This window comes from Papaver somniferum, chromosome 10, assembly GCF_003573695.1.
Source record: "Papaver somniferum cultivar HN1 chromosome 10, ASM357369v1, whole genome shotgun sequence".
Classification (NCBI taxonomy): Eukaryota; Viridiplantae; Streptophyta; class Magnoliopsida; order Ranunculales; family Papaveraceae; genus Papaver; species Papaver somniferum.
The window spans coordinates 82,571,747-82,599,627 of NC_039367.1; the positions used below are offsets into that span (position 1 = coordinate 82,571,747).

At 37.4% G+C, this 27,881-nt stretch overlaps 1 protein-coding gene and 1 long non-coding RNA gene across 10 annotated transcripts; both read right to left on the bottom strand.

Annotated features, from left to right (window-relative positions):
• Window positions 1–1,398: 1,398 nt before the first annotated feature.
• Window positions 1,399–7,465, bottom strand: LOC113319221. Of its 7 annotated transcripts, none has more exons than XR_003345234.1 (11): window positions 7,231–7,465; window positions 6,736–6,843; window positions 6,183–6,330; window positions 5,699–5,825; window positions 4,913–5,545; window positions 4,140–4,176; window positions 3,559–3,736; window positions 2,445–2,511; window positions 2,122–2,266; window positions 1,826–1,910; window positions 1,399–1,746 (listed from the first exon to the last, which is right to left on the bottom strand). It is a non-coding gene; the product is annotated as an uncharacterized LOC113319221 (long non-coding RNA). The 7 variants fall into 7 exon arrangements; XR_003345232.1 differs by having other exon boundaries at window positions 4,913–5,044; window positions 5,425–5,545; window positions 5,699–6,330; XR_003345231.1 differs by having other exon boundaries at window positions 4,913–5,044; window positions 5,425–5,545; window positions 5,671–6,330.
• Window positions 7,466–17,268: 9,803 nt separating this feature from the next.
• Window positions 17,269–24,659, bottom strand: LOC113319282 (protein TIME FOR COFFEE-like). Of its 3 annotated transcripts, none has more exons than XM_026567555.1 (13): window positions 24,258–24,659; window positions 23,573–24,145; window positions 23,268–23,458; window positions 22,880–23,180; window positions 22,371–22,773; window positions 22,200–22,260; window positions 22,034–22,120; window positions 21,679–21,943; window positions 21,518–21,584; window positions 21,333–21,411; window positions 20,864–21,253; window positions 18,107–20,762; window positions 17,269–17,977 (listed from the first exon to the last, which is right to left on the bottom strand). In XM_026567555.1, the coding sequence occupies exons 1-13, from the start codon at window positions 24,349–24,351 to the stop codon at window positions 17,931–17,933; spliced, it is 5,214 nt and encodes a 1,737-aa protein (XP_026423340.1). In that variant the 5' UTR covers window positions 24,352–24,659; the 3' UTR covers window positions 17,269–17,930. The 3 variants fall into 3 exon arrangements, with proteins under 3 accessions (XP_026423340.1, XP_026423341.1, XP_026423338.1); XM_026567556.1 differs by having other exon boundaries at window positions 17,269–17,948; window positions 22,371–22,776; XM_026567553.1 differs by having other exon boundaries at window positions 22,371–22,776.
• Window positions 24,660–27,881: the final 3,222 nt, after the last annotated feature.

Here is a 27,881-nt window from a genome sequence, read left to right on the forward strand (position 1 = left end):
TAATAAAATTTCACATAAAGAAATATAGAATATATAAAGATATTATAAGATGGGACAAAACAACCAATATGCCTGAACAGTCTAATTTCTCATCTTTTAGAAGTACAGAAAATGCCACACACTCAAAAACATTCCAACTTTCAAGAACAACATAATTGTCGGTTGTATTAACAACTCAAGACTTGCCAAAAATAGGTACAAAGTAGTTTAATACCTAGTATAGCTAATTTAGTATTTTCAAAAGAATCGATTGATGACGAAAAGTACCTTGTTTCCTCTTCCGGTTATATTTAAGCTTTACTGTATATTTGAGAATATTATTATAACTCGATATAACCAAATAGTTCAAATTTGTCCCAACTCCAGACTCCGGTATCTAATTTCAGTTAAAGCAAGACACTGAACCTGACGTGATTCGAACACTTTGTTAAAGCCAGGCAGTGAACCTGACATGATTCGAACACGCAACCTTCTGACATAGATTCAGACGTGCTACCCTTGCGCCCCAGATTCATACGCATGCACATAAATCACTAGGTTAGTTTAAACACTGAGGGGTTCCCAGAAGGCCCAGCCACGGGATCCCACTAACTCAGATGGTTACATTCTTCTGGTAAAATGTAAAACTCAGGAAATATACATGAAACTGGAGACATATTTGTTGGAGTGCAAACACAGACTCGAGCTAGGACGTACAACAAATAAAAATAAAAATCCGAAGTATGAAGTATTTAGCTATAGTAACTTACTTCTAAGTTAGTTAAACATAGTAATTTCTCTCAAAATGGATTGTTTTTTGTGGTCCCTTTGCCAAGCCTTGTCAGATAATTAATGCTTGTACATAAGATTCGATTATGCATGTTATATAGAGTCTGTTGATTAATATCCGTCTCATTCATGTTTAACAACATGAGAGACCACAATGACAACATCTTCCACAATGCAGTCAAAGTGGATAGACCTGCAGTATTCCAAATTGAGAGTAAACCTATGAAAGAATTAGAAACTACATTGTCTTTCTGGCAGCATTCCTAAAGTAAGGCCAAATGGAGCAAATAGAGGAGCATTGTCCGAAGATTTGGATGGTATCTTCCTCAAATAGACCACATAAGATACATCCATTAAGTATAGGAGATCTATTAGTCGTGATAATGAAGACGAATCGAAGCTCAGTTAAATGAAGGCAGAAGCTGCATGACCAAGTATCTCATATGTTTCATATGTATCATCTAGTTGAAGTTCATGAGTCGTTAAATCATCAAGATGCAGTTCCTGCATGGCACACACCACTTCAATTATTCTTTTCCGGTTCCAATGTCTAAAAAACTTGGTTCTAACCATTTAACATTTGAAAGAAATACAATATACCATATTCATGCATTCCTTCAATGTTCCACCTGGCACACATGAAAATACATGTACTCCTATATCAACATATTCAGTGTCATTAAGCAGTCTATACAATCAAAATTCAGTAAAATCGTCAACTGAACAATCTACACAAAATACCAACAATGCAAGGCTAAGATGTAACCTATTGCCTATTGTGGGTGCTTGCTTTGAGCAAGTTTTAATAGTTTTCAACATAGTAGGGAATAATATCCCGAGCAAGCCTTTATCCACTGCCATCAGGAATTCAGTACAACCTAGTATTTTCTTGCTTTAAGGGTTATTCGTTCTTATTTATTTTTCAAGGTTTTTTCTCATCGGGACCTGCATCACTTGACTCTCTTTTGATAATTGCACCTACAAAACAATCATTACGGTTTGTAAATATGTCTCAAAGAAAAGAAAAAAAATCATACATAATAGGAGAATAACTCACCTCTTTGTCCTAGCTGTCAACAGAACATGACTAAAAGAATGATTATCTGGAGACCAATCCCAGTTTAGAATCCTCGCCAAAGTACCTTTTATTCATATAATGACATTCAATAAAAATAATCTCGAAAATATAATAATAAAATCTCAAAAGGCAGAAATTTGGAGATCAGTTGCAGCAAACCACCAAAAGATTAATTTCCCTCAAGTTCGCTATCTAATTTTAATCCCATGAAGATAATGATGGGAAACCTATTGATATAGAAGTTAATCCATGAGGGATGATATTACTGCACACACCTCTTTGACTTGTACATCATGAAATTTCAAATTTGGCTTCAAAGGCAGAAATTAGATCAGGAGAAAGAGAAGTAGCACCATTCATGACAGCCTTGAGTTTCAGTTTTGTGAGATTAAACTAATTCCATGAGCACCTCGTCCAAGACTTAATTCAAAAATCATAAATTGAAATTAATCAGACTCAACAAAACTGAAATTAAAAACATAATATTCATAGATCATCGAACAACATAGCTAATTTAGCATAACCCTGAACCAACCAAAAACTGAATGCCAAAATAGAGGTAATAGTTATCAGGAAGCCTTCATCAATGATTAATTACCTGCCCATCTCATCAAGAAACAGACTGAGTCTCCGTTCTGCATTCATGAGCTGCACTGCTGTTTAAACTGTCAAAAAAAAAGAATGTTGGACCCAAAAAACGTAAAAGATGAATAACAACTCATGTTCAGAATAGATGCTTGGATGCTCATTGTTGAGTTTTGTCATAACCACAAAGAGTTGTACTTAGGCAAAATTTTCTTTCTAATCATGGTAGAAAAAGATTTGGAAGATGCATTTCCAGTATAATCAACTCAAGTCTAGTTCCAATCAATCCCCCAAGAAAATCCCCTAAATTTAAATAGGAAAATTAAGAAAAAAGGCAAACCTTAATGAAAACAAAAACCAACCTTTCTGGCAGAGAACCATTCAGACCTTGGACGAATCGCTTGTTTTCTTGGGTAAATATGAATAGTTTAATTAGACTTTCTTACAAAATTTCCCCTTATTTTTCCCAATGCTGGTGCCCGTTGCACATTTTTTATAAGTTTTTAGTCGTATAATGCCCATTATATCCAAATCTGAAAGGCTGTTTCCCTACTTTTCTTAACCAATCCAATTTATTTGCTTCCATTTTCTGTTTTCCAAACAGCAAAATTAACAATTTCTGCCTATAATCACTGCAAGATTATTAACAAACTTCCCGGTACCCAAATCACCATGTCACCCATTCCAGTACACTTTCCACCCTACACTCTTAAGTCCTATTTTTCATCAACAGGCCACACTGTGACTAATCAAGCGCTACAACAACATTTTACTTTATCGAGAACCCATTACTCTAAAAAACCCCATTGTAATCCTAAATCATCATTCTCGCTTACTTATTTTCTTGATGATTCCATCTACTGGTCATCATTGCCCCAATATTGTCTTCTGTGGGAATCGAACCCACACCCTCGTGGCAGAATGCCAGGCGCTCTACCAACTGAGCTAAGACGACAATCAATGGTATGGGGAGTTATGAAATATGGGAGGGTTTTCTATTCTAAGTCATCACAATTCATGTTATTATGTATAACCAAACTGACGAACCACTACTGTACTAATCAGAAGAAAAAAAAGGTGCTAACACTATAGTCGTGAAACATAAGCATATGGACATGTTGACATACCTCTAAAAAATGCACATATAACTTCCATCAAAGTTAGGTAGGAATGAAATTCCTATATCTCGTTCTCGTGTTTGTTACCCTCACTCTTTGGTCATAACAGTTAGTTTGCACAAACCATTAGCTTCATACATTTCCAACCATTCTGCCATTAATATAGACTTTCAGATCTAGTACCAAACTACATAAATATAAAATGAGCCAAACGTAAGCAACTTTTTGTCAGTCAAAATATATGCATAATAACTGGAAATGGTTTGATGCCTGCAGACGCTGCTTACAAAGTCCACGTACTTGAAGATCATTAACAATTTTTAAGTTTTTTTATACGTGTGGCAGACAGAGTTGATGTCCTTTGATGAAAGAACATGTCAAAGAACGATGACATTAGCATGGTTATATATCTAGAGAATCATAACCACGCCAATATGATAGGTACGCATGAAAAACATCATAAAGAATGAATTGTGTATAGGGCCAACTGGCCCAAATCAATTAGTCAAGGAAAAACGTGAAAGCAAAGAACCATTTTCGAGTGAAACCATGTTAACGAAAACCAAATAATCAACTGACATAATTAATACCTATCTACATGGTCCTGATCTGATGAGGCATGACATCCTGCAGCATAAAGACAAAGGCAAAGAATCTAGGATGATTCCTACGACCATGGGAGAACAAAAATTAAACGACTCCCTAAATGTAGGTAGTATTTGGATTCCCCTTTCGGATTTCCAATGCATACAGAAAGTGTAAACAGAGCAAATCAGAATCTTTAGAACAAAATATATAAAAGTACATAAGAAGACAATAATATTGCAATTAATGATTTTGAACTGTCTTATAAACTTTATTTATCTTTGAATGGGAAAGGGATATGAACTGTGTTTTGTTCAAGTATGCTCCAGTTTACCCTCCACAGAAAAGATTTGATCAATTCCCCCATTAGAACAAATTATAGGTGAAACATATCTTGTTGTTGCAGGCTAAAGATCGGTGCAAAATTAAGTATGGAGGTATAATTATAGGTTATAGGTTTAGAGAAGATTTTTTTCATATATACTAACATCTATTCAAAATACACCTTATCCACCTTTACTACAGAAGAAAAAGTAATTAGGAGATGAACCCAAATCGGACTCGTCAGGTGACAATTGTAGACATTTTGTCCAACATTGCTTCGTTTGTCTAATGTAAGCAATATGTTTATCTTGTCACTTACCATGGTTTTATAATCAATGGTGAACAAATTGATAAACTGAATAGTATTTCAAGAAGAAGATGAATAATGTACTACTCACCTCAAAAATTACCGACTGTAAAATATGTTCAGTTATGCCTATTCTAAATTACTAACCAACTGCAGGGATTGAATCTCCAATGTCATTGACAGCAATCAAGGAGCGACAACAGAACTTTGCGATAACTACTTGAACTCCATGTATTGCAAGTACGTGTGCAGTCTCAGCGCCAATACCATTTGATGGTCCTGCCATCAAAATGATAAGAATTGGACGACATCAAAAACCATAATTAACGCCGCTGAAAATAATGCTAGTTAAGAAATGTAAAGGCCAGGAATTGCATCAGAATTCTTGTTTTAATGAGAATTACTTAACCAAACTGAATATTCATCATAAAATCTCATTCATTAATTTTCAGTCTTTATAAGACGTAGCCTCAATTATGGGTAACAAAAATTGTTAAAGGATCTCAGTTTCAAATCCCTGTCCAAAAATAATAGTAATTTACCTATACGCACCCAAACCTTTGACAAAAGTTTCTGATGTGGTCTAACAATCTTATTTATCCCATAGAGCAACAAAGACCTCAAAAGTAAAATTAAATGCACAAATTGAAGAAGGTTACTCAAACACTCAATGTATCCGAATTGAAGAAGTCCATGTCCATGACTACTACTATCGCGATGAGAGTGCGCACAGGTTACCACTCATCTTTCTGGAAGCTCTATGAGCACGAATATTAACCCCTACAATGAGTAAGATAAAACATCTAAAAAAGGGAATCAAACAAAAGAGTATGGAGAGGAAAAGAGGAAACAGATTATCACGGTTGCAAAAAAAATTAGGTATTTAATATTAGGTCGTAGGTGACCTTACAGTCAGTTGTAATCAAATGGTACCTCTGCTCTTCCCATTAATTCACCTTATAAAGCTAGGGAAAGGTGAAACAGCTTCACCTACACCAATCCTGACTTGCATTAACCATACAAAACCACAACATGTACATGTGCATTCCGCAATGAGAAACTGAAATTCAAACAGCTAACCACCATGGAACGTTATCTTTGTGAAATGGACTGGACTTGAAAAAATGAAATAGCGAATTTAATATGACCGCTTTGCCGAATAATAAAACATCAATAAGATTTACAAACAGATGAACCAAAAGTTTACACTTGCGAATTGCCCATGTTTCAACATTCACCAGGCAATGGGATATTAATAAACACCGAAAGCACTTCTTTCAGAGCTCTACCATATGGAATAACTAATCCGATTAGAGAACCACGTAGAGCACACATATCAGGCGAATTGCCTATCTAGTAATCAGAGGACAACGCAGAGCACATGTATCAAAAAGGAGTTGAATGCATAATAGTAGACCTGATAAGATAGATATAAGTCCTGATAGAATTGAGAAGTCCTGATAAAGGAGTTGAATGCACACAGATCAGAGCACCACGTAGACCACCTAACCATCGCGACAGAAGTTCATCCATAGTTGCGCTCTTCTCTAATACAACTTACATCGCTGAAATTACAAAAACAAATCACAAAACAGATAAGGTCTCTAGAAGAACCAAATATCTATAAGGGAAGTTACCACATGAGAGCACACATGCCCTTCCCAGTAACAGTATGCCATCGCTCTGGTTGATGCATTGTCAGCCCTTTTTTTTCTGTCTGGTGCCGTGTTAGCTAGGAGCAGGATTAATATTTGGTAATCATTTGAGTACAGCAAAGTCTCATGAATACTACAAAATCAATAAAAATAATCAGCCTTACAATACAAAAAACAGTCACAGATTAATCCTGATCCAAGCTAACACCGCCACGGACAGAAAAAAAGTAATGTGCAGACTACTAAAAAGTACATTATATAACCCAGACATATCCATTGCCACTACAAAAAATCACACAAACCAACAATTAATACCTTTTGAATGCACTGACCCAAGCCTGTATTGAGATGTTGCACCATTTTTCTAAAAGCTATTCCCTATACTTCACAACCCAGCCTCTCATTCAACCACCAAAAGTGAACCTATCCAAAGATCAACAATGTCTAAAGAATTCCAAGGCTGATATGAATTTGTCTTGTGTAAAAAACTTTGAATCACTGAATTTAGAATTTTGTCACAACTGACTCATGGATTAGTCCAATTTCTTCTTAGAATAGAGTCGGCGGATCAAAATAATTGGAAAAAAAAATCTGATAGTGAAAGTTTTATTAGAAATTAATATGGAATTAACAATTCCCAAAACCCTAATCATATCTACGGATGTCGAAAATCCTCACTCGCAAGATAAAAAGAACAAACACCAAATCAATTAATCAAAAGAAAGCAAAACCCTAAAAAGAAAATCACAAACTCAAATTGATATTAAGAACCTATAAAAATCTACTAATATCACTAAAATCTCTTCTTACCTAGCAAATTCCTTAAAGCTCAACTGAAATCAACAAAAAGAAGATGAAGATACTGCATGGATAAGGAGAAGTAGATGAAGGTGTAGATTCTGCTGGTGGTGGTGGACCTGGTAATGTATGAAAAGATGTTCCAGAAAATTGAATCTGTGGAAGATTAAATCAACCTGCCAGATGATTTTCTTCTGTGTTTGTAGAGGTTGGGAAGAGAAGACGGATCGGAAAGATGAACAGGGTAAGAAAAATAGGTTTTATGTGAGAGGGATCGGGTCCAGGAACTTATTTCTTTGACCTACATTCCCATCCCGGACCTGAAATTTTCCAGGCCGTCCAAGTCAAACCCAATCGGGACGATAAGGACCGCCAGATGACCCTTCTGAATTAATCCTGACCATTATTTGACTTTTTGATCAAGGAGTCAAAGTGCACGTCTTTTTATAACAGTGATTACATCTCATGCAAATGTTGCAGCCGCATAGAGATGTTACCCATTACGAATATCTCATGAAAATATTGCAATCGCAGAGAGATGTATCACATGCGAAAGGGTTATCAACAACAATGGATTAGGAAGCTCCTTATATGGGCACCGCAAAACCTAGCTAAGAAAGACCCTCACATCATCATATTGACTTTAGAGTTTTGGATGCTCGATGGAAAAGGACATTGCATTTCTGAGAGTATTTGGGGTTTTCATCTTTTCTTCTTCATGCTCACAAAATTTATCTTCACGCTACTTGATTTTGTTTTTGTTGCAGTGCTTTGTTCTGCACCAAGGTAAGGTGTTGATTTGAATTAAATTCTTATATAGTGGATATCTTTTTTGAGAATCTATCTGCTTTGTAGCTTTTGATTTTTTAATTTTTATATAATGCAATTGTAGATTTATTTTTATGTTTGTGTGTTTTGATTTGAGTATGCAACTAGAGGAAATCCGAAACAAACTAGAATGTGGTTGGAGCGATGAATGAAAGCTTTATGCATGTTCTTTTTGTTTTTGTACTCTTGAGTTCTTAATTTTATATAACTGAGGCGACAACTTTTATGCGCATTATGTTTTTGTTTGTGTTTCTTTGTTAAGTAAACTGGATAGATTGATCTTAATCATTAGAAATTTTGTGGAAATATCAGCTTTGGATAATTTCGCACTTTATAACGGAATATATGAATTTGACTATGTGACAGTTGTTGGTAGGGATGGTATAATAAGAAGCTCATTGAGGACGATGCTATAATGATACTTTCATTTACTAGTACTACGTCGGGAATCCATTGCACTAAAGCGCATCCACTGCCTTGGAGCCTGACGATGGAGTTTACATATGCTCACTTTATTCAGACGATAAGCACTAGAGCTCATTCCTGGGCAAAATTAACAATTAATGTCTGACCTTCGTGGAAACAAGCACTTCGGGGAGGCACAAGCAAGTACGTTTTGATTGAATCATTTTTTGTTACCAAGATGTTACCTTATGGTGTCCAAATTTTTGAATAATGAGCCGTAGGGGAAGAGCACTGTATTATGTGCTTCAGATATATTTGATCATGCAAAGTGGAAATGTTTCTTTCAACATTTTAATTCTATTGCACCTGTGGCTCAATGTACTTTTCTTAACTGATGAGCTCATATGGACAAATTTGGGTTTTTGACTTAACTTCTCAAATGGTTTGCGCACCATATGGCTCTTGCTCTTCCTCCACTAGAGTCTGAATCGTTGAAGTTAGCTTCGTACTGTGACGACGTCTGAAGGCGCCCACCCACGCCAAATCAAAAATCCTAAACGACAAGCATAACAAGTCAAAAATGCATCCCGACGGGGCGGGGCGAGACCAAATCAAAAAATTTAAGTGATGGGGAGAAGCCGAGACACACCAATTCAAAAATGCATGGCAGCGGGGCGAGGCGAGGAGAAGCCGAGCCACACCAAATCAAAAACATGATTAAAAGGAAAGGATGTCCGATGCGTAACACGGGCATAAAATCCTAAGTCTTATAAGCCCCCACGTCGCGCGGTGAGAATACCCATCCTTGTGTGAGCGTCACCCCCCCTTGAAATTGTTTCATTCCACCCTTTGGTTTTATATGCTTTAATTACCAGCAATTAAATGCATATCTCTAGAAAATAAAAGTTAGTAATGTGCATTTACTAATTGGAGATTTTCTATTGAGAGATTTCAGAAATATTGGACCAACATTTATTGGAATTATGAAAACCGAATTTTGCCATTCATTGCATATCTTGAGAATATTTTCGGTTTCGAAAATTCCTTGGTGTCCAAACATCCTTGGTCTATACATACTTAAGTTTGCATTTCTAGCAAACTATCGTAACATCCGGGCAAACTTTATTTCTTGTTGTTTCTGGTGGAGTCGTCTATTCGGAAAGGAAAATATCCCAATTAGATTAAATCTCTTATGACTGCTCGTTTAAAGACTTATGTGGGATCAAGAAGCTCTACGAGTACCGTTGGTGGGAAACTAGATAATTGCAGTGTTATTAGTTTCGATTTGATTTGATTGACTAACGGTTGTTGAAACTTTGATCGCACCTAGTTTGTTTATGCTTGAGAATCTTCTCTTCTGATATAAGATTCACTCAAACTAGATTGAAGTATCGACGGGATCTTTAGAATTGTTGTTAGATCTAAAGAAATCTTGTGATAACCCATTGTTAATAGAATCCGTTATGTGCTTGATTGATCACAAGAGATTCAAGTGGTGTTTTGCAGGTTTTGAAGATAAAAGAAGATTTGAAAATTTCTTATTAGTTTTCGTATCTTGTGAATTGTGTGCAAAAACCTTGATCGGCTGGGATCCAACTAGAATCGATTTATCTTTGATACATTCGATTGATTGGTTGTGTGAGATCGACATTCTCTATATTGCTCTTTGAGATCTATATCGATTAAGTGCGAATTTAAACTTGACTACTTCGGTAGTTATTGGATATATTGATCTAACCAGACAAAGGAGTTTATTAGATTAAACATAAGAGCCTTTGTCAATGACTCATTTATATCTTGTGGCAAGATTGATTAGAGTGGTTACCAAACAGATTCTTCCTTTGTTGTTTGGAATACGATCCAAAGGACTTGCTATTCACGTGCGTGACTCTAGAAGTCGAAGGCGCAAGGATACTGAGGGAACTAAGCAGCTAGGGGTAGTCAGCTTGGTCTCAAGTATACGAAGTTGGTATTAGATTTTGTATAGCGGCTTAATTCTAAGAATATTCAAAACTGGACTAGGTCCCGGGGTTTTTCTGCATTTTCGGTTTCCTCGTTAACAAAATCTTATTGTTTCATTTATTTTTCTATTCCGAAATTATAATAGTAATTATATTTTATTATTTTATTATAATTAAAAGTAAATTACACTTGTACGTTAACTCCGCAATACTTGATAGTGATCCTATAGATTTTGATGATTTCTGAACCTATTATCAAGTAACACACTTTGTTGTTGTATTGTCTTGATCTTGTATCCATATTCAATCACACAAGTTATATTGTTGTCGTATTTTCTTGATCTCGTATCCATAGACGAACACACGAATTGTGAACCGAATTGTCTCGACTTTGTCCATATACGATCATATTTGGTAGAGGACTTATAGGTTGAAACAAAAAGATTGTGGTGTATTTGGGTACCCTCGTATTTTCAATTAGCTGAGAAGCGTGGTTTTTTAACCGCCTCTCAAGAACAACCTTAAAACTAATCACTTAAGAATAATATTTTCAGATATCTATCTCGAGGAATCACAAAGTCTGAGATGAAGCCTACTTTGCAATTTTCTATCGATCTCGTTCCCGAAAGAGATTACTAAAACCTCGATAAAAGAATGAACAAGATCAGGATACACGAACTATCAAGGTAAAGTTAGTCGGATTTGGCTTCACAAATCCCTAGATGAAGTCTTTAAGTCGTAATCATAATTATGTTTCTCAGAGGAAACCTAGGTTCATAGAGGACTACTCTAGTAAACAATTAGGACACACAAGGGTCAGAGATAGAGCTGGCAAACGGGATGGTCGGGGCTGGCTTGTTACGGGTTACACGGGTACGGGTTAACACGGGCCCAAGCTTGCGGGTCGCTATTCTTCACGGGTCGTCATTTCTTCAACCCGCGCCCGTAACGGGTAAAGCTTGCGGGCTCACGGGTTAGCTGGTTTCTGGAGAGTCAACTCAGGTCAACGTCAGTCAAGGGGTCAAGTGGGAGAGAGTCAGTTGGTGTTAGTCGGCTGAATCCCCGAGTTAGTGTTCCGAGTCGCACCTGAACTGAATTCGGCATAATTCAGTCTGTTTCTGGTTAGTTTCCGGCTGTTTTTTTAACAGCACTTCCCTGCAATCATTCAACATCCTAGACATACATCTAGTTCACAGTTCATTCCATTAACATACTCAATCACTCCCTTCTCATCTTCCAAAACCCTCTTCAATCTATTGCACCTGCACTTGCTGTTTCTTCTCAGTCTTCTTCACTAAATTGAACACAACCCATGTCTCAACATATACCAACTCCTTCTCCTCTTTCCATGATTTCTCTGAAAACTCGAATTTCACCATCTCAGCTCACCTTAATCCATTAACAGTAATTTCATAACACCACAGATCCATTTCTTCAAAATTCTTCGATAACTGCTGAAACCCATCTCCAATTTCTTCAACACTAGATACCCATCACAAACAACAACAGATTCAAAGATCGAATCGGAATTTCATTCTTCTCCTTGTTGTGAATCTCAAACCCTTGATAGCAGCATCTCCTACATTATTACCAATTTCTTCTTTTGTTCTTCATATCACGACCTTCATCCCTGATTTCTTAAGCAGCACCGCCAATTTCTTCTTGAACCAAAAAAAAAATTAACATTGAACAGCTATTGTTTTGTTTGTCAGGGAAAGAAAATAAGAAGAAAGGAGAAAAGAAGAAGACTACCGCTAGGGTTTTCTTTTTTATATGATTGGGGACAAGTAACGCAGTAACATTACACACGTTATACAGAGGGGAGTGGACACGCGGCGTAATATAGGGAATGAAATTGCGGGCTAACTGGTGAACTTGCGGGTTTCACGAGACGAAACGGGACGGGTTTACCCGTTTTCCTACAAGCCACCATTTCTCTAACCCTAACCGGCTTGTTTATAACCCAGCCAAGTCGGGTTAGGGTTTTCACGGGCCGGGTACGGGTTTATCCGCGGGTTTCGGCTTGTTTGCCATCTCTAGTCAGAGATAAATTTCCTGGTTGTTTGAGTCTCTTCATTTACATATTTTTAAGAATGAGGGTTTCTTAGAATTCAAGCTAAAATAACTTGAGATACAAGCATTCTCTATTTAGATGAAACTATTGTTGGGAGTCCATGCAAGTATGTGAAAAATGTCTTGAAATCACATAGAAGAATATACATTATATAACGGGTACCAGAACCGTGAATAATTATAGTTCTCGGCTAATAAGCCTTTTGAACTTAAGAGCAAAATCGTGTTCATTCAAATACTTGACATATAAATCATGATTCTCAACACGAAGTGTTTTAGAATTTAGTGGTCAATGATGTCTTAGAGGTGTTTATAAAATTCATAACAATGTTAAACATATTTAGGAAAGTAGTCTATAAGCATCTGTATGACTCGTACTAGGTTGATAAGCGAAACGGTACGCGTACCTATGACCAGTTCGTGAATTCAGGGACTAACAATACGTGTACTAGGTATGTGTACCGCTTGATTGTTCTCGGAAAAATATAGTACGTGTACTAGGTATGCGTACTGTCCCCATTATACAGAACCTTAAGGTATGTGTACGAGGTACGTGTACCTACATATACTCCGGAACCTCAGAAGTCTATGCTATGCGTACTAGGTACGTGTGCCTATCGTGAGTCCAGATTTCAGTAAATTATTGAACTCTCTTTTGATGTTTTGAAATATTCCCAAATTCCATGGACATAAAATATTATTTCCAGGCAATTTCAAATGATACATATGACACAAACACAGTTCTTCAACAATAAATTGTTCCGAAGTAATATTGTTAAGGACCTATGGCTCATTACATTGTTCTTTCTTTTGTTGCCTTTGTTTTTCCTTCTTATTGTACCACTGTTTCTTCTTAATCTTTTTTTTCAGATCCTTAGCATCGAGAGATAGTGCATATTTGTTGAAAAAGAACTCTTTCAGATCAAGCATCTATAAGAAAGAAGTCACTGATTTTTGATCCATAGTTTTTAAATCTGAACAAACTATAGAAAACCATAGCATTTATACCTCCAAAAAAAAATATTTCAGTGATTCCACATTAGTAACCGAACATATTCTAAAAATAAGAATATTCTCAAGAAATAATTTCGATAACTAGATTTATTCCCATAAAGAACAACTGAAGTGCCTAAGCTTCCTCACAACTTTAGTCAACACTCTAGTGAGGATGCATTCATAATACCGTTTAAATGGCATTAGTATGAGATTTTCTTTCATAATGGATTCCTAAACACATACCATCACGACCGAGGGTTTTACGGTGTTATGAATCTAGCTAGATATGCTTTTCAAGATTTTTCATTTTATCCCGATACATGGAAAATCTTGGACCTTTGTGAAAAGTAATATTTTGAAGTGAGGATAATGCAGAAGATTTGTGCTTCTGATGATGTCTGTCATCGAAATTCTTTAGCATGTCCGTAAGTCGTTTATCTCTCCCTTTTAGGCTATTGACTTTTTTTTTAACATGAAACAATAATCAAAGTTATGCCCATATCGATTACAAAACTTGCAAAAGAGAACCTTTGTTATTCTTGATTTTTGATAGTAGAGCATATTTTTGTTTCCTCTATTACCTAATTGATCGAATTCCTAACATCAAAATGCTCGGATTCAACAGTATAAGAGGGAAACAATTCGACAATTAGTGTAATATTATATGTATCATCTTCTTTAGAATTATATGAGTGTGAAGTGTCACTAAGAGTTACATCAACGTCCTTTCTCCCAGTGTAGTTTCTCATATTGGAACAGTCTTTAACCAAATAACCCAAATATTTACACTTGAAGAATTGCGGTTAAAAGACATCATCTTCCTCTTGATCCTTTTTGTTATTGGCTGAAACTCGATCATGAGGTCGTACGGGATGATGATGATTATCTTTTATGAATCTCTTGTTTTTATCTCTTAAGAAATCTCGAAACTTTCTAGTAATCAATAACTTGGTTGAATCAATATCATCATCTGAATCACTTCGTTTGGATTGTATACCAATCGAACCATTTCATCCTTAGCTGGAACCTTAGGATTTTTTTAAATTTTGAAAGCAATACCTTTTGATTGGCTAGATTGGGACTCAAAACCAAAGATCTTTGGCTTTCCAACAAGATAGATTCGAGAAAGTGCCGAAAGATCATTTGCTTCCATGATTGCATATTTCATAGAATTGTATCTATATGGTAGTGATCTGAGAATCTTGCACACTATATCCTTTGCATTGACAATCTAAGGGATTTTGACATGAAAGTCCTCAAACGTATCGTTATCATCCACACGAAGGTTTTCCCAATTAGGAGTGAGAGTTTGAAGTCTAGGTTCTTTTCTGATGTGTTACCTTCGAATAAAACCTCAAGATTATCTAACGCATCCTTAGAAGTTTCGCAAGTGGATACATGATTTAAAGATCTCGTCTTACTGCGTGTAAAATAACATTCAACCCATCCGAATTATGCTTGGCGAGAGCCTTCTCTTCACTAGAATACAAAGCTAAGCTTTTAAATTCAGTTTCTGAATTTGCCACTTTCGGACATTCATACACATCAACGACTAATACCCAAGTATTAAAATCGCTTGAGTGACAAAAAGACTTCATAGCAGACTTCCACCACAGATAGTTAGTACCATCAAATCTTGACGGTACATTAACAGAGCTCGATTCATGCGAACCAGAATTTAGTATCTTATAGGTTGGATTGCACCAAACACAAATTGTTAGATCTTATCGTGTTTTCCTGCTCTTGTAGCAATTGAAATAATCAGAGTACCAAGTACACCCCAATATTTTCAATATCCGCCTATATGAGACATACCTTGTGTAATCTAATACATACAAGCATTGTCAAGGAGATTACTTTTTAACAAGGTAACATTAGTATATAGAATAGGCTTCGACACACCGATCTATTAGGATCAAACCAAAGTTTTGGATTAACGTACTAGTGCATTTGCTTTATTATAACTAAAACAATAATTATAATACGGAAAGTAAAGTATAAGCACGTAACAAGATTTTGTTAACGAGGAAACCGCAAATGCAGAAAAACCCAGGACCTAGTCCAATTTTGAATACTCTTATAATTAAGTTGTTATACAAAAACTACAAACAACTTCGTATAGTTGAGACCAAGTAAACTAACTCCAAGTTACTCAGTTCCTTCAGTATCCCTGTGAGGACTACCAATTTGGTCTACGCACGTGAATCACAAGATACAGTTCACTATCTTAAGTTGCTCTGCATGCTGGTGAAGAACACTAGCACTCGACTCCTATGGACGTATTTCGAAACATTAAAGGACTAATATATTTCAGTAATCGCTCTATAAATCTCTCATATCAACAAGTTAATCAAAGATAAGTTGGGTTATAAAGGTTCTTCCGCGTAATCAATATAAACTCTTTTGTATCAGTTAGATCAACTAAGAAATAAGTTTTGCAAGTCTACTTCCTTAAATCGTGTAATAAACATAGTTTTCTAGTTCAACACCTACTAACTAATAATGAATTACAAAATAGTATTATGTCGAATCCAAGAATTTCAATAGATAAACGTTATACTTCATAACTCCACTATACCTAAGTTGTATAAAACAACTAGTATATACTTTCTTGACAATTTGATCATATTGGAATAATCAAGTCACTAATACTAGAGATGCATAAATATACTTCATATGTTATGTTTTCAATATAAACGACTTGAAAGCAACGTACATAGAAATGGAACAAGTCAAATTTTTGTATCACTAACCTCGAACAGGAGGATAATGTGTTCATTGATGTTGATACGTCTTCAGGTTCTTCAACGTAACACGAGCGAGTCTCAACATTTCTATTGTTCCTAGTCTAACCTAACGAATTTTCCTCTCGTAATCTAATAAAGCGGCCTCGAGGAGACAGAATGCATTGCTCTCAAGGATGCAATTGGGTGGGCTTTGATGTTAAATGCTATTTCCGATATCATATTTGTTGGCGATTGCATTTAGTCACTTAATGATTTCAATATCAATCTAGGATGAAGAGAAAAGAAAATAATAAGAGTCCGCCAAACCATACATGGCTGTTTTAAGAATTATGTTCATTATTTTCTTAGTAGAGATAATATAGGGATAGTAGATACTCTTGCTAAAGGTATTAAGAGCTCTACAGTTCCAAACTTTACTCTTTAAATATGTCACAGTGCACAAAGATAGTTTCTTTGAAGCTTTATATAATGGAAAGTGCCCTAGTTTGACTTAATTCTATAAAATTCTCTTTTATTATCGCGAGGAAAAAAAAATGACATGATAACAGAAGCAAAAACTGATCCATTGTACCCAAACTCCCTAGTCCTTCCGGTTCTATTATAGGTTTCACACCTACTTGAATAGGAGGAATTCAGCGTTTCTTGAAACTGATAATCTTCATATCAGTTCTTATTTGCAGAAACCGTCTTTTCTTACTCCTTGGCAGACTTCCAAGGAAATGGGTAAACATATATACTAGTACCGTGTTTGGTCTTGTGTGCTTGTGCATAGAGTGCTTTTGGTTCTTGATGTAACAAATCTGTGTGTATCATAAAGTTGTTTCATGAGTTAAAAAAATAAATAACTAGAAATTCAGCTGCCGTATCAGTTGTCGATGATTTATTCCGCATAGTGCAGAAAGCACTACACTACTTCACCCCACTACTACGTTATTCACACTCCTTGTAGCCCATGCTCTAAGCCACATACAACCCTACAGAAACCATCAGTGGATTCCCTTCCCCACCTCACTTATCTATCCACAACAACCAAACAAAAAGGCCACAGAACAGTAAAAGATCAATGACACAAACAAGACAAAAGGAGAAAGAGATGAGATTTTCGTTGCTGTTTCTTTTTCTTCTCTATCCCTGCGCATGCCAAAAGACATATTTACACCAAAATATAAGAGCATATAATTTTGTGAGCATAAAAAAGCTTTCTGTGAATTGTGGAAAAGCAATTTTTTTTCCCTTGTCCTCCTAGATCTATTCAGAAAAGAAACCTTTAATGACAGAAAGAACAAGCAATCCACTTAACCAAAATACAACGGATCTGTGTGAGTCTAGCAGTCATTTTTAATGAGACCAATCAGAGCAGCCGGTAACTACTGCCAAACTCCACCCCAGCCTTTTCCGAGCGCTTCCATCGAAAAAATCAATCAAAACAATTTGTTCCCTCTTAAGCGGGCTAAAGCCAGCTCTCCGATTAACCAGAAAATGCAGGGCAGATCAGTCTGGTCCACAGAGGGAAGTGATAGATGGATAGAGTACCTCTTGCTTACCTCCTGTTCTCCATCACATGAGGGAGTCAAGGGGCAAAAATTTCAGAACTTGGAAGCAGGGTCAGCACTCTTGTTAGGTTGCGCCAAAAAAGCTTCACCCCCTTGAATTCTGGTCTTTTAATCTTTGCGATCTTGCAGGTTCTGCTCGCCTGATCATATCATCTTTTCTTCTCAGGCTGCCAGGACGCATGTAAATTGTCATTTCCTGGTAAAAGAAAAATCGTCCCCGTTCATAAATATAAAAGCCCCATAAAGTTTTTGATTAATTGGGGATTGGATGACAGTGAAAATTCAGAAGACAAAATTGAACTAAAATCAATTCTGTTAAACTCACCAGCAGGTTGTTTCTGTTCACCAGCCGATTTCACTTGTAAAGCTGGCATCCCATGGGCATAGGGGAATGTCGTCGGCATGAAAGGATGGGAGTTTGGAGCGGCAGCAGCAAATTGGGCTGCCTGGTGTTGCCGTGAATTATTACTAGCAGATCCTGAACCTGATTTGGTAGGATCTGTACTGTTACCACCCGCCAACGACAGTGAAGAACACATTGTCAGCAGCCCAGTGGAAGTTGTACTAGCTGAACTGTTTGGTTGCTGATGCTGTTGTTTTTGCTGCTGCTGCTGTTCAGGTTGCTGCCCTCTTTGATGATAATTTGATTGTGTAGTACCAGTAGCACTGGAAGATGGCTGAGGATTTTGCGCTTGAATGTACGGATTAGAGAATGAAAACTGTGCTTGTTGCTGCAACATTTGTTTCTGAATAAATTGCTGCTGCTGCTTAGTTAAATTTGCCGCAGTGGCGGAGTGAGAGCCAGGATTACCACCACCCAGAATTGATGGTGGCGCACTTCTTCCCCCCACTGGAGAAGACTTTCTGCTTGGCGCTCCACCTGGTGAAGGAGCATTCTTGCTGCCACTAAGTTGAGGGGACGACATTGAAGGCGCTGCTGCTGATGCTGTACACACTTTACTCCCGGCTGCAGTCGTCCTTGGGCTGCCAACTGTACCTTTTGAGTGTGAACGTGGGGGAGACCCAACAACACCAGGTGATGACGGAGACTGAATGTTATTTGAAATCTGCTGACCATGTGACCCGGTTGCAGCTGATTTTGCGTTCATACCAAATGATATTTGCGTATGTCCTTGTGGAAGCCTTTGATGTTGTTGAGGGAGATTCTTAAGGGAAGTGGTGGTGGCCGTGGTGGTGGTAGTGGTAGAGACAAGAGAAGGTGATGAAGAGGATGTCGCCCTTGCAGAATTCTTCCATTGTGGAGAATGGACAGGACTGCTACTGCTGCTTTGCACAAGGCCTGGAGGAAATACAGATACACAATTGGGGAACTTGCTGGATATGGTGGAAGGGGATGCCGAAGTTCTTTCAGAGTACACAGAAGAGCTGGTAGTACTATTTGATTGTTTTGTCCGAGCTGCCAATTCTTGCTGTATTTCGTGTTGCTTCTGCATTTCATGTTGCTTTTGCATATGATGTTGTTGGAACATCTGTTGTTGTATATGCATCTGCTGGTGCATTTGTATCTGAATCAATTCTTTTTGCTGCTTCTGAATTTGGGAATTTGCCATATTAACATTTGTTGTAGCACCAGTAGTTGACACTGTAGGTGGTGCGGAATTTCCCTGTGAAGATTTGTTACTGCTGCTGTTATTTAATGGAGGAGATATGAGGTTTAAAGTTCGAGCAGAGGTGTCCATAACATTACTACCGAGAGTGGAAGCTGATACATGTCTGTCGGCAGCCGAAGAATCCGGCCTTGAAAAGACGAGGGACTGCCCAACATTTGTGGAACCCCCTTTTCCAATCCCGCCCTTCCTTTCATCCTCAGCTGTATTCATGGAGTCACTAGCACTTTTCCCTTCTTCAGAAATGTGGTGATTCTTCTGTTGAGACGCAGCTGCCTGAGCAGCCGCCACAGCAGCAGCAGCAGCTGCCTGGTAACCATTTCTAGCAGCCTCGGGTAGGCTTTGAAAAATTTGGGGCATCGAAGAGAAGTCTATGCCTGTAGCAGCAGCTCCATTAAACGATGGGAAGGACATGGTGAATGACTGCTGTGGTTGGATGACCTCCACTCCACCCTTTGAGCCCGGTTGTTGTGATTGCTGCAGTTTCTCAGCAGGATTTCCATTAGAACCACCAGCTATTACTGCACCGGGCATGAAGGAGAAGTTCTGCAGGTGCATAGCCATTGGGAAATTCTGACCATACATAGCTTTCTGAGCATGAGAAACTCGACTATCACCAGCTGATGGGACATCCTCGGAGCCCGTTTGAGATTCAAGCTGGCGAGATTGACGAGGCGGCTGGACATTTTGACTTTGGTGCTGCTGTGGCCGACTCTTTGAAACAGGAAATCCCTGGGGGTTTCCAGCTCCACCACCACCACCACCACCACCACCAATCCCACTGCTACTACCTTGTAATCGCTGTTGTTGTTGCTGCTGTAGTTGTTGCTGTTGTAGTTGCTGTTGTTGCTGCGGCTGATGCTTTTGCGAAGAAGAGGAACCACTTGATGTGCTTGCTTTTTGATGACCTTGTTGTTGTGCTGCAGCCTGTGGTTGATGGTTTGGCTGCTGCTGTTGGTGTTGTTGCTGCTGCTGTAATTGCTGCTGAATCTGTGAAGGATGGAGCATCTGTGAATAGAAAGGCCCATTGAAGAATGGCATTGCCTGAGCTTGAGTTCCTCCTCTATAAGAGGGAGGGGTTCCAACATGTGATGGAATAGGAAATGGATAGCCACTATTCTGCAATACTGCCAGGTACTGCTGTGCTTCATTTGGTTGCATATTCGGGTAGTTAAAACTCACAGTTGAAGCCCCTGTAGTTGAGGAAGAGTTCTTCCCTTGAACATTTGGAACTGAACTAGTTGAAATGGATGAGGCGGCATTTCCAGTAGTTGAAGCAGACTTGACTTCCCCGTATCGAGGGGCGCCAGCAGACTGCTGCTGACCCAGGGGGAAGATGAAGGCTGGGCCATGCTAAAGTAACAACAGAAAAAGCAAAAAAGTAATGCATCAATAACATTCTCATGAATTTATTTTACAGAGAGAAATTAGGATCATGATAAATAACGTAATACCACTAAATTTCCAGATGCAGTTGGCTGGGGTGCTTGCTGAATTACTAGCTGCTTCCTTTGAGCAGAGTCCATCGTGTTGGTCCCAGCTGAGCTTTTGTCCTTCCCAGAGTGACTGGAGAGAGCTGTCACAACCTGTCCTTTGTCTTGGACCAAGTTCGAACTCCTTCCAGGGAAGCCTCCAGGAAATGGGTTGCCGGCAATTGCTGTTTCTGTTGGTGGCCCGTTAAGGTTGTATTTGGAGCCATACACAGATGCAGAAGCAGCAGTTCCAGGAGGCCAATAAGGCTGATTCATCCTTGTGAACTGCTGGTGGTAGTAGATATTTCGAGCAATGTAGCAATGTGTGGCACACCTCTTCGGGCGAGGTTGAGCTGGAGGAAAATGTGGCGGCTGCAAAAATAAAAATCATCAGAGAGCTCCTTCATTAATAAGAGGAGACACATTCAATAGAAAAACAAGATTACAGTACCTGCACAACATTCAAAGTTCCAGGGACCTCATCTACAGATACAACACCTTGAATAGTCGGAACTTGACCAATAGGAAATCTGCCCCGGAAAAAAAATGAAAATTTCCTTTTTAAGTACTGAAGAAGATTAATGTATGAGACGATTGAAAATGATCAAAAGAGAGACAAAGGAAAGTGGTTCACACCCCACAGGTCGTGGCCCTCCTGACCAGCCAGGTACAGTCAATGACAGCGGCATTGACATGGGTTGTGCTGAAGATGAAGAGCAAGAAGAAGGGTAAGGCACTGATTGTGAAAATAGATACACCAACCATATATAAACAATTTAAAGGTTGAAGTAAGATACCAGGAGCTTTAAATTGCTGCTGCAGCCTAAGAATATCTTGATACTGTTTGCTAGATGCGAGATTACTCGCATTCCCAACTATCTCTTGCTTCTCAAAATTAGGATGTAGGTCAGAGATCCTCTCCTTGATAAAGTTCTGCTTCTGAGACACGGATTCTTCAGCCATTTCCTCTTTCTTCTCTACTAATCCCACATCCTTAGCATTTTGCTTACTAACTTCTGAGGCAATTGCTCCATCCTTCACCACAGGCTCTATTTTGTGCAACTGCATGCATAAAGATTTAATATTGATCATCTTTCCAATCCAAAGAGGAGCTAACGGGTCATCAAGCACAGCACATTCCATATCACTTACCATATTAACATCAGGAGGAATTGGACGAGGATCTGATGCAAAATCACTAGGGCCATCTCTCTCGGGAGATGATTTCATAGGAAGAGCCTGTAAAAAAAAAACATCAGCATTTGATTCATGATAAGGTGATTTGAGAAAATCAGGAAAGAGAAGTAGAATCACACACCATGAGATCGATTTCAAATTTTCCTTCTTTCTGCACTTCAACCTTTGAAGTCGTAAAAACCCTGTTAAGTCGAATCAAAGCAAAACGGTCAAGGAATGAAAAGCATGATTTCCGCAAAACCACAGATTATCAGACTAAAGATGCTGATGAAACCCAAGTCGAGAAAATTACTTTGGAATTGTGTTCAAATCCTCAGGAACTTTGGAGCTAAGGAGAGATTCACTTTTAGCTAATACAGATGTTTCCTCCTTGATCTGATGATTGCTATCACGACCTATCGATTCTTCTTCATTCAAAGCCTTTGAATCGGACTTCACACTGTTCTCAGTTTTTGTCAATTCAGGGTGTGGCTCAAATTGAAGAGAACCACTTTGATAGCTGCTTCCTCTATGTAGAGAAAGCCCACCATTCTCAATCGTGGATCCTGAGAGGTTCTTCTTTAACTTTGGCGAAGAGACTTCAGCCCTTTCAGCTTGTTCATTCTCAATTGAAGTTGCAGAAGGGTTTGACAAATTCCTTCCAGCTAAATTTTCATCTTCAACTTTCACCGGCCTTGGTCTCTTCCTTTTCGGTGCTGCTGCATCAACCAAAATAAAAAAACAAAAATCACACCATTAATAGATGATCAGAAAAGAATTGCAAATCAAAACAAAATCCAGGTCATTGAAGATAAAACCAACCAACTGCAAGTACAGCTGATGTGTTTGACGAAGAACTGGGAACTGTAGGGTAAACTAGAGGCTGGGTAGCTGAAGCAGAAATCGGTGAAGAAACCCTTGATTTAGCATCGTTACTTGATCCATTTGTATCTTGCTGCTTATTATGTGAAGAAGAAATATTAGTTGCTTCCTGTTTCGATGAAGAACACTGCGATTGTCTCATCAAACCAAATAAAACCTCTGCAACTTCGATCTCAATTTCTTCTTGTACTGTTGATGTTTTTGATATCTTTGGTGGTCTTTGCTTAGGAGCAATTGGTTTCTGAAACACAAATCATCCAAATTAATCAAAACCCAGATAAGAAAAAGAGTCGGAAAAAGAGAGAGCATCGAAGAGTAAAGAACAAACCATCTTTTTACGAACAGAAACATTCGAAGACGATGGTGGTGAAACAGGAGGTGGTGGTGGTGGTGGAGCTGAAACAACAGTAGGTCTAGCCGGGGAAGTAGATGCTTGTCGATGAGTCAAAGCTTCTCCAACTCCTCCACCGCCGCCACCACCACCTGAAATCCAATATTCATGTGACCTTTTCACAGATGCTGCAAAACCCAAAAAAAAAAAGAACAGAGATAAATCAGATTTCTCTTCCAAATCTGATTAAATCCTCCAGAATGAAAAATTCATTTTTCTCTTTTCTAATTCATTTTCCCTACCTGACCGTGCTTTCCTAGGTACTGAAATCCCGATCATTTCATCAGCAGCTTTAAACGGTGGTGCTGCTCGGATTACTTTCCCTGGTCCAAATCCTCCTTTCCTATGATGATTATTGTTATTACTATTATGATGATTATTATTAGAGTGGTGATTATGATGATTTGAAGATGAAGAAGCTTGATTTGGTGGTAACATCCTTACACTACTACCTCTATCTCTTTCACCTCTATCTCTATCTCCTCCTGTTAGAACTGTATTATCTTCTTCATCTTCATCATCATCATCATCATCATCATCAACGCTTTCTTCCGTACTTTCTTCAGCTCCATCTTCCCTGTTACTTCCATGCATCAATCTATTATGATTATTATTAATAATATTATGATTTTGATTATGATTATTAATACTTTCACCCCCTCTTCTTCTTTTACTACTACTACTGCTTCTACTACTCAATCGATCTTTATCTTTCTGTTTATTATTTAAACTGCTATTTCCACCTCCTCGATCCCTTAATCTCCCTCCTCCTCCTCCTGCTCCTGTTTCTTGTAGCTCTACCGTTTCATCATCGTCTGAAAATCAAAATCAAAATTAAAATCTTCAGAAAAAAAAAAGGAAAAGCAAGATTTACGAGTAGGAAACGAATGAAATCTGGTGATATAGATAGATCTGAGAAGTTCTAACCAGGAGAATCTCTTAAACTATTACTTCTTTGTTGTCTACGCCTTGTTAATCCATTTGTAGCTGCCATTCTTCTTTGTTCTCTGTTTCTTTCCATGGCTCTCTCTCATCAAAATATCTCAAATACAACAATCACCAAATCTGATCTATAATTCACCAGATTCTTAACCAAATCTCTGTTCAATAAAAATAACAACAGATTTTGATTCTGTTCTCTGATTATAACTAGATACAGGATTTCAGATTTCACTATTAAGTTTTGAAGATGAAGAAAATATTGGTAGAAGAAGAAGAAACTTTCTCTGCTTCTTCTCTGTGCAGCTCTCTCTCTCTCTGCTTATCTTGTTTCTTTGGTTCTTCTTTCGCCTCCTTTCTCTCTTCTCCTCTCTCTCTTTCTCAGCTTTTTTTCCTCTCTCTTTTTCTACTCCCTCATCTCATGTGCTTTTGGTTATTTACACTTCTCGAAAAATACTCCAAATCCTACATTAACGGCTAAGATCACTTTATTGTACTCGTGGTCTTAATCTTAGCCATTCAAGACACCAAAATATCATCCGATTTATATAATTGGGTATCTGCCAACATGGCAGAACTAATAACCGTTGATTTGAAAACACTAAAAGACGAATTCATAACATGATTGCCACGTGTCGTGCTCCACGTATTCTTTTGCTTCTATCCCAAGCTTCAGTTTTTCTAAACTTTTTTATTTAAGGGTTGAAAATACTTCTGTAATTACAAATGAATAACAAATATCCGAATCCCACGGCTGGCATACACCGACACCAGTCCATTACGTAATAAATGAAAGAGATGAAACAACTTTATCCGTACACTACACCAACTGGCTATTGCCGGTTTCCAGTTAATTTTTCTTATTACAAGACCTAAAGGTTAGCATCGTAATATAATGACACTCCCACATTTTACGATTCAAAACATTACCTTTTTATATGGGGTTGACCAGTGGACCCCAGGAAACAAAAGTAGGAAAAATCAACGGTTTATGTTTCCTGATCGGCCCTTCAATTTTTAGATCTTACGTGGAGAAAAGCATACCTTACATTAACTGCAGTCCTACCTGGCAAAACTTAACTACTTTAGGTCACACGCGTCTTCGAGAGAACGTAAAGATCTCTGCCGTTTATAAAAACTTCTCAATCAACGGTGATTTACGAAAATATTAAAAGATTACGGAAAGATAAATGAGTCACGTTCATGGAACTTCCGAGAAAATAAATGGGTCCCACAAATAAGCTAGCAGATAGATCCAGTACTATTTCCTCGCGCGGCTATCATTTTGAGTCATCCAACGTGGCAGATAGTTCGATATCAGACTAGATATTCGCATTTCGTGCATTAATTAATCGTGTGAGTAAAAATCAAAAAATAGGAGGAAGATATCCAAGATTCCAAATTAAAAACAAATATGGTAAAAAATATATTAAAAGAAGTTTACTGTTTATTTTAAGAATTTAAATGTTTTGTTTCTCTTTTTTAACTGTCACTATTCTCAACTCGCTTCATATAACTATATAATATAATATAAGTATATATATACACACCTCCGAAAATAGACAACAATATATCCTGTGCCACTTGTGATGGCCTATAATTGCGACACGTAGTAAGTCATGTCTCATTCGTTGCCTTGGATCTAGACATCTACTTATTGGCTTCACCTTCTCCCACTTTGTCATTTATCCTTGTTATATACATGGATGACCGTATACCCTATATGCATTAAAGGAGTAGTGTCAACCTTATGGCGTACAGTTATGAAAGAGCTTTTACAGTGACCCCATAACTTGCACACTTGGAATTTTCACTTTATTCGACGAAAATTTCAAAAAACGTCGGCTACGTCAGAATGATGGAGTATTGGAGTGGGTCCCGTGACGAGGTCCCAGTTGGTGGGTCAGTAGGTGGGTCGTACGCAGTGGATCCCCTTTCTCTTGCTTTTGTCGAGTTGATTTTTTCATTCATTCTCCACTTTGCTTTCACTTTCCGACAGTTTATATAGTAAAACCCGTCCGTGATCGGCACGTGTATGTCATAAGACGCCATGTCACTTGTCCAATGTGTCATTAATTAATCAATAGAAAAATAACCAAACAAATAATATTATTGTTTTACAAGAATATTAAAATGCTCTTTATCTTCTGTGGTAGTATAATAATATATCTTGAATAAAATCATAATTATTGCTAATGGAGTTATGATCTTTTTTTAAGACAGGGGAATAAAATTATCACAAATTTTATATAGATGATCATCCTTTACACCTTAAAAAACTTATTGATAGTGTATGTATCTATAATGCATGCTTCTTGAAATATCTTTTTCGATTTTACTTCTCTTTTGTTTTCATGATGCAACTTAGATATCTATCTACCACGATTTTGCACTGTTTTATCCTTTCTTTTTCATTCTCCTCGTCTACGGGGCAATAATCTTAACATTGCTACCGAGGAATGTCGGACTATCAGGGAGGTATTAAAATTCTCTATATAAGAACAGAGTTTTTTCAAGCGATGTGGTTAAAAGGAGCGGCGTGGTTAAAATTCTCTATATAAAAACAGAGCTTTTTCGAGCGACATGGTTAACAGGAGCTTCTGATTGATTCTGACTCCACCATTTTAAATTTCAGCCAATAGAATTTCAAGAAAATCTTTTGGTCCCACGAAATATCATTCGGCCAATCACATTCTAACATTTAATTAGCTAAAAATACTAAATCTTATATAATCTTGGAAACATTACAAAAACAAATATAGACAACTTTAATATTGCCAAAAAAAACAAAACGATTTAATATAAGGAATATGCTTACGGAACCATAATAAAATTAAATATGCAATATTCAGCATGATTTCATCATAAAATTAAATCGATCATAAGAATTAAGAAAAATAATAATCGATGTCCAATGTCCATTTATAATTTTATAATAACACTCTCCCAATTACAACTTCAAACTACCGGTAAAATAAAATACTTCAATTTAATTGTTGCAATTACACTTTCGGTTGATATTAAATAGCTCATTGATTAAATTTAGATCGACGATTAAAAAGAAAAGTACATGATTTGTGGATGTCACACATGAATTGAGTAATCTTCATTCCAGAGCTTATGAAAGGCTTGTTTATATAAAACATGATACTTTTTATTTCGTCTCATACGGAATTTAATACCCTCCCCTTGAACTGGTACCCCATTAGCATCTATGAATAATCTGTTGAATCTAATATATTGTTCGGATTCTTGCTATTACTTAGCATGCCTCTCAACTATCGAAAATAGGAAAATTTGGCTAATTTACGTAGGTTAATACCATCTCCAACAGAGGGTGAAAGTTTTATTTTCTTTTGACACATAGGATTTTTGACCCTCATCTAGATTAGATCCATCTCCAACAGTGGGTCCTTTAAAGTAGGAAGGGTGTCAAAATAGATATGAATGTCTTAGAGAAAGTCTTATTAGACCTTGGGAATGACCTCCATGTCATCTTATTGACTATTTTTTTAATTATTCTTTTCAAATAAATTTTTCTAAACCAATAGGAAAAATGGAATCACTTTTATCTTTATTCAAAATAACAAATCCTATAACTAACACCCCACA

Excerpts from the sequence above, each read along its gene's own strand:
- LOC113319282 (XM_026567553.1), bottom strand. The coding sequence starts at position 24,351 with ATGGAAAGAAACAGAGAACAAAGAAGAATGGCAGCTACAAATGGATTA. Across the intron at positions 23,181-23,267 it reads TTTCTGTTCGTAAAAAGATG|AAACCAATTGCTCCTAAGCA; the intron begins GTTTGTTCTTTA and ends TTTGTGTTTCAG. Across the intron at positions 21,585-21,678 it reads GCAGCAATTTAAAGCTCCTG|CACAACCCATGTCAATGCCG; the intron begins GTATCTTACTTC and ends CTTCATCTTCAG.